This window comes from Ostrea edulis, chromosome 5 (genome assembly GCF_947568905.1).
Source record: "Ostrea edulis chromosome 5, xbOstEdul1.1, whole genome shotgun sequence".
NCBI classification, from domain to species: Eukaryota; Metazoa; Mollusca; class Bivalvia; order Ostreida; family Ostreidae; genus Ostrea; species Ostrea edulis.
Window position 1 is genome coordinate 4,301,359 of NC_079168.1, and position 14,367 is coordinate 4,315,725.

Below are 14,367 nucleotides of genomic sequence, written 5' to 3' on the forward strand. Positions count from 1 at the left end.
TTAACCAAATATGTTTGGAAATATGCACGTAAAGCCAACGCAACGGAAGAACGCATGTATGAACAATTAAGTTATCAAATTAGATAGAGGATACCAGTATGCAGAGAGAGAGAGAGAGAGAGAGAAAGAGAGAGTACCGCTGTACCCCCAAGTTCTTTAGTATGTATTGTATATATAAGAAACGACATGGCATGAATTAAGTGACAAGAAGTTTATACCCAATTGTCTGTCCATGAGTTCCGTCCGTTAGTTCCACTGTGTCGTCTGCTGAGTTCCAGTTGATGCTGAGAGCGCGAGATTTAACCACAATGCGGACATCATTTACGTCTGTTACAGAGCCCAACTGTGGGTGCTGGATTTTATATCCCCTGGGTAGCTTTGTGAGATTTTCGTCTTTGCGCCTCACTCTGCAGCACATCGCTCGAGACATGTGGCCGTCACTGAAAAGGAAACCTGCAATGGAAAATGGCGTCTGCTTAAATGCGAGTGGAGGAATGTGTAGCGATGCTTATAACGCTTAATCTAAAAAGCCTGAAGTATTAAAACTGTTTGACTATTCGCTTATAGGACTATAAAAAGCTTGAAGTATTAAAACTGTTTGACTATTCGCTTATAGGACTATATTTTCAAACATGTGTATACATATAAAAGGTAGACACATAAGTAGTTTTTATATCACAAACAGAATTAGTTCATGGAGCATAACAAATCACCAGTCACGTGGATCCTGAAAAAAAGTCACTAGCAATTCTTCAAACACCGGATTATTTCATTTGGCCGACGTCATTTTTGAGAACACAAGATTATAGGTTTTGGGACACACCAGAAGGTTACAGATCCGCCTGGTAAAAATCCTTCGATTTTCAGCTCAATTTTTTAATCTTATTACATAAACGCGCGCACACACACACACAAATTAATTCTTAATTTGTGTTTAACGGAGCGAATGGATAATGTAAATAGCTGCATGAAATAAAGACTCCATAATCGGGCGTTTGATAAAAGTGTCAGTGATTTTGTCAATGTGTTAATGTACATGGGTAGTGACCGTTACCACCTGGCCATTCATAGAATTCATGAACACTTCGCCGACTTATTCAAGTAATATATATGTTGGCGACAATAACCACCCGATACCTGTCAGTAACCCTATGAAGTTGGTCTAACTTGACGTTAACGAAATTCGAAAAAAAAAATTAATTAATTTAACACTTTAACTAAAGTTTCTATTCATGATAGTATAACATATTTACTAATACCAGACAGGTATATGTCGGGAGGGGTGGGGTGGGGTGGGGGCTAAGTTGTAGATATCATTTTATGACAGGCAGTATATACAAACAGGTACGCGCTCGTCGGCATATTTGATATAATTTCATCATCATACAAAGAAAAACTCATATTTTGCACTAAAATTCAACAAATTAGAATGATATCATTCCGTGTAGGATGTACCTAAGGTGATAGAAGACAGGTACATTGGTTTCACAAACATCGACAGTAGCGCCCCCTGAACTCCCACGGCATTCCAACGACAGATCTTGTCACTACAGGACATAGTGCGCAGGCGCTGACTTCCGCGGCGAATCCCGTCCAGAGTCTGCATCGAGGTGTCATCCACGGGTATCGCTCCCTCCCCTGTTACAATGACAAACCATGAGTTCTGAAGCGTCATAAGAATTTTTTAATTGAACAATAAAAAGGGGAGTCTAAAACGTTAGAAATTCCGATTTTCATTGACTAAAATTAAAACGAGAGACTCGTGTGACATATTATACCCATCCGGGTCACATCCTCGTCATACTTTACACTTATTTACAGCCCAACTCTGCCTCGGGAGTCACGGCGTGAACTCGCTTGAATTTACACCGTGAGAAAATATTTGCATATCAATAAACAAAAATTACAATCTGCATGCAGAGTTGTTTTTTTTAAATGTTGTGTCTGTGCATTTCAATGTATGACCCTATGAACGCACTCCCGTAATCCTCGGGGATAATGTTTTGGACAACATAAATTTACTAGACTACAAGTCTGCATGAGAATATTTGTATTGTAAGTAGACAATGTTTGTGGTTCTTTGGAATATGAGTTCTACGAACATGCCCTATGTGTTCCCGCGTGCAACTTTGGTCCCGAACTGACCCTGGGGGTAGATGTCATGGTTTCAATAATATCGAATCGACACGTGGTTACATTGTATATAAGAGTGCATGTACTTGCATAATGAAGAAACAAAATGTAGACTTGTAGTTCTTGTGAAAATTCTTTAAAATTGATTTTTCTTTACAACATATTAGTAACTATGTGTAATTTGAAACCGTTATCGTGACCTCGTTCTATATATATTAATCTCCATGCATTCAGGAGATGAATTTGTGTGCAAGTTGAAAGCTATGCGTGATTAACCATCCGTCTATCTACAAAAGTACATTCAGAAAGCTAAATATGTATCTGTATTTCCTGGTCATCAAGTAAATGATTAGGTCGAAAATCTTCCCCTCAGATGTGTAGCAGTGGGTGGTCATTTTTACAAAAAACTATCAAAGGGTCATATCTCCTTTATTATACGATGATTAGGGCTTTCTTCCTTTGATGCGTGGTGGAAGACAGTTTATAAAAAAGAATCAGAATTATGGGTGTTGCTGTACTTAATACCAGTATGTTTTTGAACTTTTCATTATATACATGTACGTATATACACTTTAAGGGACTGCATAGTCTCAGCGTGGGTTTGTATAGTTGTATCCCTTTAAGGAACACGTTAAACAAAACATTGGTCTATATTCTTTTAAGGACCGCGGCGATCTAGTGTGGGTTCATATTCCTTTTAGAACTGTGACAAAGTAGAATTACATGTATAATATATACGTCTTGGAACAAACTAAGCATAGGCTTGTCTTCAGACTATTTGAACATTGAGAAGGGTAGGCATAAAAATATTTCAAGAAATAATAGGATTTGTACATTTTTTAACCTAAATGAGTTAGAAGACGAATTTCATTTTATTTTAAAATGTCCTTTTTATAACGGTTTAAGAATTAAATATATCAAAACATTTTATTACAAGAAACCCAGTGTCTTCAAATTAGTAAAGCTTCTTAATGTAAATAATACAAAAGAACTCGATAATTTAGGAAAGTTCCTACAACAGGCTACAAGGTTTCGATCTTCTTGTAACTTATGAATTCTGTATTTGCTTCGACATATTATTCACGTGTATTGTTATATGTATGTAGAAATGCATTGATTTTATATCCTCAAAATTGTATCTGTATGTCTTACTCACCCTCTACTGTATTATTTGTATATATTTGTAAATGTTTTATATTTATAACCGATGAGCTGTATAGCTTAAGGAAAATAAAGAATCAGAATCAGAATTGATTTTAAAGTCCATGGCAATCGCCCGCTTGTGTCATGGCCGCGTCAGGTCTTTCGAATATCACCTTAAAAACGAATGTTCCTTGTCGCGACAGGCGTTGGCACGTTAAAGAACCCTTATTGCTACGGCCGTAAGCGCTAAGCGTAGGTCTAAATGTGGCCATTCACTTAGAGCTGGTAACGTTTCAATATAAGTGAAAAATTCTCAACGGGACGTGAAACAAAGTTAGCGTGGGTTTATATTACTTCTATAAACCGCGGCAAAGTAAGCGTGGGTTTGTATATTCAGTTTTAAAAACCACAGAGAATTAAGCATGGGTTTGTATGCATTCAAGAACCGCAGCAAATAAACGTAAATTGGGCAACGCTTACTTTGAAATAGGTAATTTAAATTTGCGTTTTTATAAACCTAGGTGATTGTCTTGTTTTATTTATAATACATTGCACTAGAAAATATGGTTTGAGGAAAGGGATATTGATCTGAAAAATTGCTCATTTAAATGTGTGATTTAATTTTTAGGTCAGTATATTTTTTGCACAGTATTTATTCTAAAGCAAATGCTTCTCTTTCTTTGATAATGGGATATAGGACTTTGTGAATACTATCATAAAAGACGCCATTAAATTCCGATTGCAAAACAAATTTCCGGACAGAATACGAGTAAACTGTCCTGTAAATTAACTTTGCTGGTATTATGTCATGAAAAACACAAGAAACGATTTTACCGTTTTCTACTTTGGTTCTCAGATGTCCATGTTGCTGGTTCTCGAATATCGGTTGATGTGTTGAATCATCATTGCCTGGGCATGCACTGCAGTATACAAGTTCACAGAAAGTAGTACACTTGTAATATAGAAGCTTCAAAGTCTCTCCAAAGCGAGACAACTCCCGCGTTGCAGTTAAGCAAGTAACAACTATTTTAGAAAACCACTTTGCAATCTAAGGTATAAAGACGATCAATAAATACAGTCTTTACCGTGTGAACACAGTCACGCCCTGCGGAGTGCAATTGATATCAAACATCTAATCCACAGGGGCTAATCCCGTTTTGAGCCCGGACTCTGTGATACCACAAATATCACAGAGTTCGGGCCCAAAACGGGCTTAGCCCCTGTGATCTAATCGTACGAACACAGCCCCGCCCAACAAAGTGCCGTGGATATAAAACATCTTATACCGTGTAAACACAGCCCCGCCCCACAGAGTGTCATATGCATTAAACATCTTACCGTGTGAACACAGTCCCGCCCCACAGAGTGATGTGGATATAAACAGCCCTTACCGTGTGAACACAGCTCCGTCTCCACATGGTGCCGTGGATATAAAGAGATGGAGGGATAAGTGTGATGAAAGTTTTAGTTTTCCGTTTTTTCCGCGATGTAGTATTTCGCTTCCCTCTGTGGAATGTGACCGACGGATTTCTCTGTACAGGAATCTACAATACAATGTGTTCAAGATTCCACAAAACTCAACCTGGCTGGACTTCTTCTGCGATGTCTTAGTTTTCACCCTTCTGCACTGCAGTGGTATTTTCTGCCGTGCTATAGGTTCTAACTAATGAATTTTTTAAACCAAAATTCCAAGAAATGTGCGATTTTTGTTGATACTTTTGACACAAATAGAACTGGAAACATAGTCTTTACATATCAGTAGAGCCCATGCTTGTTTCTACCTGAAGGTACATTTATGCTTAATTAAGGTAGAATATAAATTGGAAAAAAGCTAACTTCACTTTTTTCAGTTATTTTACATCGATAAACGTAAATAAACACGTAATTCTTGCATACTCCTCCTAGACACCTGATCCAAACTCTGGTATGCCCAGGGGTCCATGTTTGCCCTACTCAGAATTTTGTATTTTCTATAGGAGTTTTGAGTTTGATCACTGTTTGTTATCTTCACCTTCTCATGTAGAAAAATAGTTTTAAGTCACCTGAGTAAAATTGACCAATTTAAAAAAAAGTTTATTCTCTTCAATCGCATATACATGTACTTCAAAAACCTATATACACATATGGTGATGAGAGCAGGAATGCCACTACCAAATTGTAATTTTCATGATCCCCTGGGCAGAGGTTCTGACTCCATGGTGGGGGCCAAACTTGGTATGTATAGTGTATATGTGCAATAGATATACATAATACCTTCTTTAATGCTATTGATACTAAATTGAAACTAAATACATGTAGATATTCAGAAGAAGTAGGTAGTCCTTTTGCAAAGTTGTAAATTCCATAACCCCAAGGAGTAAGGTGTTTAGTTTTTTCAATTGAAATACTTCTTTAAGGTTACTGATACTGTATAAAAACTAGATACACATTTAGGAAAAACAGAAAAGGATTTACCAAACTTGTGAAATACACAACCCCTGGGTTTTAATTCTAGGATGGGTGCCAATTAGTCATATCCTGTTAATGTTACATATATTACATTATGTAAAGCTTTTCATCAGTGTATGTACTTTTGAGAACATTGAAGTTTTAAGAACACATCTTGTTTTATACTGCTGCTGAATATTAGAGTTCAGCTTAGATATTCAGAACAGGATTAACTTTCTAGATTGCATAGGCCTTGGGATTAGTGATACTTTTCGTTAATGCTCAGGTCACTGATAAGGCCTGTGAGCTTCTTATTTCTTGGAAAGTTTGGTTTAGGTATCATTTTATGAATCATAAGATACAACATGGCCTTACAGCTGAGCCTATCAGCTGCTTTTTTATCCATGAAGTGAAGACAAACATTGTCATGCATAACATATCGGGTTTTCAACGGTAAGCACTTCGCAAATTCTATGGTCTTTAATTATCTAGTTTGCCAATACAACTGTCACAAGGTCGACTCCTTTTTTTGTGTGTTCATATCAATTGTTACATGTAAACCGTTCATTACATACTGACTTTGAGTACAGATTTCTCTATTTACGTGATCAAGATATATATAGGACTGACGGCGGGTGGGACCGGGCAGCAAGGCATGCTTACTCCCCCTATGCACCTACTCCCACCACCAGTATGTCCACGAATCCGTTTTTGTCCCACTCTTTATTTTGTATATTTTGTATTCTCGTTACCTTCACTATATCATGATGCTGAGATCGTAGACAAAATCATGGAAAAGCCAGTTAAACTTAAGCAAAAAACAATGAAACAGAAGAACTGTGTCGTCACCAAATGGTAATACAAAAAGGAGTATGATCAATAAAAGACGTGACACACACTTATACTAGTATTAGAAGTATCACTTAAATGAAAATAAAGATCGCCGTACTACCTTCTAAAGCCTCGTTTTGCTATGATTTCAGCGTGAGAATCATTAATGACCGTTCCCTCAACACACAGGTTATTTCCAGTGATACAACGGTTCCCTACGAAAGAAGTACATCTGTATTGATTGCAAAGCATTGGCGAAACCTTGTGTTCTAGAACATTTTTAATTGTTTCCCAAAACTTTCGTTCCGTTTTTTTTAAATTCAAATCATGTGTACCTGTTCCTATGCTAACAGCAGACAGCGTTTCCGTTCTCTTGTTATAAAGCAAGATGGAAGCCAAGACCTTTGGTCCCGATATGTCCTCTTTCACGGTTGATACGACTGAATCGAATTTTTTGAGAGTCTCCGCAGCCACTTTGTCATCCCAGGTCTTGATCGTTTGTGGTAATCCAACTCCGGATCTCTAGAAATTTTAACATTTTGGGGGGTCAACGTTATAACATCTACATTAATGAAAATATAACAGTACAAATTATGAGATTGATCTTCATCTTTCACAAGTAACACTGGTTAAATGGGTTATCATTCTTAGTTTATCACCTGTGTTGCTAATTCATATCTTCCCTCATTTTGAAGTTTCCGCAACGCTTTCGCAGTAGCTCGGTTTTTTGCCTCGGTCATACTTTTTCCAGTTACGGTTGGAAACTTCTCGTCATTCAAACAAGCCGCCATGTAAAAACTGAATGAGAAATTCAAAATTGTCACGAATATAAAGATATAGGACATGAGTAGGAAGGTTGTGGTGTTGGAAATTCACAATTTTGCCTGAGGTAGCCGAACAAAAAAATATTTGAGTAAGAAATAAAAAGGCACGGTTTATCTATTGCCAGCTTGACGCCGCAATCCATGATGGCCGACATCAACCCCGAGAGTGCTTTGAATTCAAGTGTCACGGTGGAAATCACGCGACTTTGGCATGACCAATTACCCGGGAAAATGACGACGAAAGTCAACACAAGGGAAAATTCAAATTAATAAGTAACACCTTTATCAATTTTATCAATAGCGAATTGTCACATAACTTATATCAACATTTGAAGAATTTTCTCAGAAACAAATCTATATTAAAATGGTAGTTCTACGTGCGACAAAAGCAGAGAACGTTGACACAGTTTTTTGTTTTCAGTCAAAAACATCCCGACCGCCAAAACACTGTCTTTCTCTGCGTCTATCCCACGTAGAACTGCCAGTTTAGTACGGATTATTTTGTTTTCTGAGAAAATCCTTCAAATGTTGATATAAGTTATGGGACCCGGACAGTTCGTTATTGATAAAGGTTTTACTCGTTCATTTGAATTTTCCCTTGTGTTGACTTTCGTCGTAATTTTTGCGGGTAATAGGTCATGCCAAAGTCACGTGATCCGCAACCATGACGTGTGGAGTGGTAGAACTCTCTACAGTGTAGGCCCTACATTCAGTTCACTACCATCCTCTTTGTTTATACACCAGGACGAATCCATTATTTCAGGAATACATTCAAAATCGACACAATCTTTCTCATCTAACAGATTGATTCATTGTATATTGTTTACCGTCCTGTTCGAAAAATGTTCACTCATGTGGAGATGTCACCATTACCGATGAATGTCTGCAAAATTTAGGTCTATGCTCAACGCTTACGGCAGGGAGGTATTTTTATTGTGCCACACCTGCTGTGACACAGGACCTCGGTTTTTGCGGTCTCAACCAAAGGACCGCCCCATTTGGTCGCCTTTTACGACAAGCAAAGGATAATGAGGACGTATTTTAACCCGAATCCTCACGGGACCCTTATTTTACAGAGCACTTCAGCCTGAATGTAGCTTGTGACTGTCTATTAACTATACGTTACATCCTTTTAAAATGTAGTGATTTTTTTTCATACGAAATATACTGTTTTATAATATGCAATCAATGCAAGAACGTTTTACAATTTTTACTTAACAAATACATATATCCGCATTCATAACATTATAAAACATTTACAAAAATGCGATTTTTGCAGAACAATCTGAATACTTTTATGATACAACTGCTTATATACATGCAATGTTGTATATGTTACCGTTTACATATGCATACTTGTAACTTTAACCAAGAGCAGCTTTGTCATCATCAGTCATATTAATAATGCAAGCATTTTCAGGCAGGGGTGGGGTGTGAGCATAAAAGAATATAAAATTTTGATATGGGAATGTACAGGACATTGATTGAAATAAATTATGTTCAAGATTAGCAGGGCCACCCTAAATCATATCAAAATGGAAAGTTCTTAAATTTGTTGAGGCACAATATGGGGTCAAATAGTTGGGGTTTTTTTCCCAATGTATCCTGGTTTTCATAAACCGTACAACTGAGTACAAAAACACTTTAAGTATGTAAAATTTGATATTTACATGAAATTTGACAGTTACATGAAATCTTACAGTTACATGAAATAGGGCTTTACTTCGGCAACTTTAATACCATGTAGTGTTGGTAAAGATGAAATTCATCACAAAATTTACAACAAAAAGGGAGAAGAAATAAATACAAGGAGATTATGTACGCTTATTATATACTGTTAAAATTTGCCCCTGCTGATAAAAATGAACACCCAAGATTTATGAATTGGCATACGACATTTCCGAGAACGATTTATATCAGTTAAGCAATCGCAACTTCTCAGGTTTTTCCGGTGAGCTATGGAAAGGCGTCTCGAACGTATTTTAAAGATTTCCCTATATACCCCTAAGCAAAACTTTGACCCCCTGTTATGTTGGGGGGGGGGGGGATAAATACGAACAAACTTGAATCTGGACTACGTCTGAAAGCTTCCATGTAAATTTCAAATTATCTGTTGAAGTGGTTTTTGAGAAGATTTCTTATTGACCACCCTAATTTTTTCCTTTTCTTGATTATCTCCCTTTTGGCGGTAGTAAGATCCTTCACTTGAATCCCTTTACCCAAGAATGTTTTTTAAAGTTTGATTGAAATTGGCCCAGTGGTTCTTGGAAAGATGCCACAGTTTTACTAATTATTACTTATCTCCACTTCAAAAAGGACATGGCACTTCAGTTTAACAAACTTGAATTCTTTTTACCAAAGCATGCTTTGTGGAAAGTTAGGCTGAAAGCAGCCCTGTGGTTCTGAAACAGTCGAAAATGATAAAAATTTACGAACAGACAGACGGACGCCTGCCAATAAAGTGATCAGACTTTTAGGTCATGTGAGCTACATGTAAAAATATTCAACCAAAAGGAAGTCGCAACCCCCGTAAACCCCTATAGATCTGTCACTAAACTTGCGTTGCTGCTTAGTCATGATAGGATCTATTAGAAGACCCTAAACTACCCAAGGTCAATCTTCTTTTTTTTTTCTCATATAAAAAATGTTCATCATCCCACCCCTGTAAACACAGGGAGGATGTATAGATATCGTGTATGTCATATTTCATTTCATCATCCCACCCCTGTAAACACAGGGAGGATGTATAGATATCGTGTATGTCATATTTCATTTCATCATCCCACCCCTGTAAACACAGGGAGGATGTATAGATATCGTGTATGTAAACACAGGGAGGATGTATAGATATCGTGTATGTAAACACAGGGAGGATGTATAGATATCGTGTATGTAAACACAGGGAGGATGTATAGATATCGTGTATGTAAACACAGGGAGAATGTATAGATATCGTGTATGTCGTATTTCATTTCATCATCCCACCCCTGTAAACAAAGGGAGGATGTATAGATATCGTGTATGTAAACACAGGGAGGATGTATAGATATCGTGTATGTAAACACAGGGAGGATGTATAGATATCGTGTATGTCGTATTTCATTTCAGGAGATAGTGTTGTTTTGATTACTAGCATAACTAATTACTCTAATAACAAACACGTGGACTCAGGGGGTGGGGTGTGACCGTAATTCCGTATTTCTTTTTATACAAAATAGTCATTACATCATGCGAAGTAAGGAAGTAAGATACACTGGGTGACCCCCCCCCCCCCCCCCCCTATTCTAAGTAGTAGTACTGAATTGTAAGAGTGTATGCTTGAACTGATGAATTGAACACATGTTCCATATTTTATAACCGGTCGAGGTACCAGCTGAGTGGTAGAGCGTTCGCTTCGTTACCGGTAGGTCGTGAGTTGGACCCCAGCTCGTGCCGTGGCCGCGTCAAACCTAGGACGTAAACATAGGTAGCGATTGCTCATTCACCAGACGCTCGGAATTTTAAAGTAAGAATCACGCACGGGTCTTTCGGATATGTTTTTAAAAAACATAGGTCCCTTGTCGCGACAGGCATGTTAAAGAACTCTCACTTCTACGGCCGTAAGCACTAAGCATAGGTTTAATTTTGTGGTACTTCACCTACAACTGGTGACGTCTCATTATGATTGAAAATGTTTTCGACTGGACGTAAAAGAAACAATCAACTTAAAATCATATGTTTTTGTTTAACGTAACAATCAATATTGGCTAAAATAGGACATTTCCTTTCTGTTGCATGTCAGTAGTTATAAACAAATGTGAAGTAAAATCCCTTGAATCTAATATCAAAGTGCCCCCCCCCCCCCCATTTTTGAAGGTGGGGTAAGCCGTTGACAGGTCAAAGACGTCAAACCGATATGGTCTCTATAAGTATTGCATTTTAGTCATCTATTCATTTTTCTTCTGAAAGTTTAATCATTATTCTGATAATCTTTTGCTGACGTAATCGGTATAGTGCAGAATAATGGACGCACCATTTCTCTGATCTCTATGATACCCGTGGTAGAATATACGATTTAGAGAGACTCAGTGTTGATCAAATGAACCAATTAAGTTGTGTTTTACAAGTGAGATTAAATCATATGACTTTCCGTGTTATTTTTTCATCATAGACAAAATATTACCTTCTAAGTTTGATACTAGAATACCATTTTCTGGGCCTTGTTATTTGATAAGTTAATCGAAAGAAATTTTCAACATGTTGCCAGTTCTGACAAACATTCTAAATGATGTTGTGTGTATAGTAAACATGGTTGTGTAGCCTAATGTGCTTACATATTGACATGTCTAGATCTATTTCATAAATTGTATACTTACGTTAAATCATGGGGTGGACCTTTCCGTGGTGACGTTTCAATAACGTCACATGTCACCTGTTGAGACTGAGCGTATTCATTAAACACTTGAAGCGGATTTTTCCCGGGCGGACAGATGTCTTGGAAGTTGTCTTTCCTCCGCCTGTTGCTTGCCCCTCCAAGACATGAAATCACTGTTCTCTACATCCAACAAAACTTAAAGTTATCATATAAGAACTATGAAAGATACCTAACTTACAATCAATCTTATACATGTTTCTTATAGTCAGTTATATGCATATTCCTTACAGTCAGATTTACGTCTGTTACTTTAGAGTCAGGTTTACGTTTGTTACTTTACCAGTCATATTTACGTATGTTTATTTACAGTCAGATTTACGTATGTTATTTTACAGTCAGATTTACTTCTCTTACTTTACAGTCAGATTTACTTCTCTTACTTTACAGTCAGATTTACTTCTCTTTATTTTACAGTCAGATTTACTTCTCTTACTTTACAGTCAGATTTACTTCTCTTACTTTACAGTCAGATTTACTTCTCTTACTTTACAGTCAGATTTACTTCTCTTTATTTTACAGTCAGGTTTACTTCTCTTACTTTACAGTCAGATTTACTTCTCTTACTTTACAGTCAGATTTACTTCTCTTTATTTTACAGTCAGATTTACTTCTCTTACTTTACAGTCAGATTTACTTCTCTTACTTTACAGTCAGATTTACTTCTCTTACTTTACAGTCAGGTTTATTTATGTTACTTTACATTCATAGTTATGTGTATAATTGTACAGACAGACGTACGTACGTTACTTTACAATCAGAGTTAGACACCTTATTCTACAGACAGATTTACGCAAGTTCTCATACCGGTTTTGGGATTTTCCCTTCGCGCTGCAGTTGCAGTAAGGCTTCATTTGCTGCTAATTTTTTCCCCTCTTTCTTATTTCCGTGTTCGACCATTCGAAACTTGCGATCACCAACCATAGCATACATACGAAACCTGTCGTGTTTATAAATATATGACATTAATAATTGAGCATGCGTAATGTTACGTGTTTAAAAGCAGTCCGGCGTGTTTACTCTCATGTTTAAATCATACAGTGGACAATGCGCTGGTCCTGTTTGAGCATCCACTTTGATCTGTGAAGTTTGTTTATTGGACTGTGCATACTCCAATAAAGCACTGACTGGGTCCTTGTCCGGAACAGCAAACTCTCTTTGTGTGGATGTTTCCTGCAATGATTGGTCCAGACCGTTAAACGAGCAAAATATAATGCCATTAAAGGCTGGCTGTGAAATCGGAAGTCTCTTGAGAGGCTTGTTGTCATACCATATTTAGATCTTGTGTAGAAATGTGGTTTTTATTGATTATACATGTATAACCTAAATATTATTTACGATATCATTTCATCTCCACTTACTGCCTGATTTGTTTGTGGCCGCCACGTAACGGTTGAGACAAAGACTTGATTTTAAATAAGATTTACCATTTTAGAAAACTTTGCTTATGTGGTCATTTAATGAAAATATAAATACTTAAAAAACATACCATACATTTATATCAGTTGACTTTATTAGGTTGTTCCTAAAGACAACAAGCTTTGCTTGTTGATTGATTGATGTTTTCCGACACACTCAACAATTTCTCAGTTATCTTGTGGCGCCCAGTTTTTATTGGTGGAAGAGAGAACACAGATACAATGTACCTGGGAAGAGACCACCGACCTTCCGAGAGTAAACTGGGAAACTTTCTCACTTTCCGGTGCGAGCGGGATTCGAACTCGCGCCGACAGGGGTGAGAGGCCGTGTGATGCTCTAACCACTCGGCCACGGAGGCTTGTTAAAAAATTAATTATACTTGTCTACAACATATAATGTACATGTAATTAGGTATTAAATGATATAATTACTTATTTGGTTGTTTACAGAAAGTAGATATGTACATGTGCCTGATTAACATCCGGGCTTTGTGACAGCTGTCTTAATGCCATGTCTGCCACCCTGGTTCTGGCGTCCTTCTTGTTCGGTGCTTCAGCTTGGCAGATCTCTTCGTCGTCTAAGCAGGCGGAGGCCATAAACCTAACACACAAAAATAGAATATTGTGTAAGAAACTACCGTGGTTTCGTTTTAAATATCTACACTGAATTCATGTCCATCAATTCATAATTGTAAATCTAACAATGAAAAAGAAACCAATTCTTGAATGATTTTCAACACTTTACATAAAAATAAGTAAATGATATATGTAATATACATGTACTACGATTGAGGTTTGACCTTGGGGACGCTGTGTATGTAATATACATGTACTACGATTGAGACTTGACCTTGGGACGCTGTGTATGTAATATACATGTACTGCGATTGAGGTTTGACCTTGGGGACGCTGTGTATGTAGTATACATGTACTACGATTGAGGTTTGACCTTGGGGACGCTGTGTATGTAATATACATGTACTACGATTGAGACTTGACCTTGGGGACGCTGTGTATGTAGTATACATGTACTGCGATTGAGGTTTGACCTTGGGGACGCTGTGTATGTAGTATACATGTACTACGATTGAGGCTTGACCTTGGGGACGCTGTGTATGTAGTATACATGTACTACGATTGAGGCTTGACCTTGGGGACGCTGTGTATGTAATATACATGT

The 14,367-nt window shown here is 37.4% G+C and overlaps 1 protein-coding gene across 3 annotated transcripts in view; it reads right to left on the bottom strand.

The window, feature by feature from the left end:
* The window catches only part of LOC125649394 (double-stranded RNA-specific adenosine deaminase-like), a 31,183-nt gene that overhangs the window by 2,099 nt on the left and 14,717 nt on the right, over positions 1-14,367 (bottom strand). For 2 of the 3 annotated variants that reach the window (XM_048876920.2, XM_048876921.2), the window contains 11 exons: positions 13,653-13,788; positions 12,809-12,942; positions 12,577-12,709; positions 11,714-11,892; positions 7,194-7,332; positions 6,870-7,056; positions 6,656-6,749; positions 4,668-4,820; positions 4,111-4,196; positions 1,456-1,638; positions 219-453 (listed from right to left, as the gene is read on the bottom strand). In XM_048876920.2, coding sequence (XP_048732877.1) covers positions 219-453; positions 1,456-1,638; positions 4,111-4,196; positions 4,668-4,820; positions 6,656-6,749; positions 6,870-7,056; positions 7,194-7,332; positions 11,714-11,892; positions 12,577-12,709; positions 12,809-12,942; positions 13,653-13,788 — 1,659 coding nt within the window. Of the gene's footprint in view, positions 1-218; positions 454-1,455; positions 1,639-4,110; positions 4,197-4,667; positions 4,821-6,655; positions 6,750-6,869; positions 7,057-7,193; positions 7,333-11,713; positions 11,893-12,576; positions 12,710-12,808; positions 12,943-13,258; positions 13,588-13,652; positions 13,789-14,367 lie in introns of those variants that run through there. The other variant, XM_048876922.2, reaches the window with a different exon arrangement.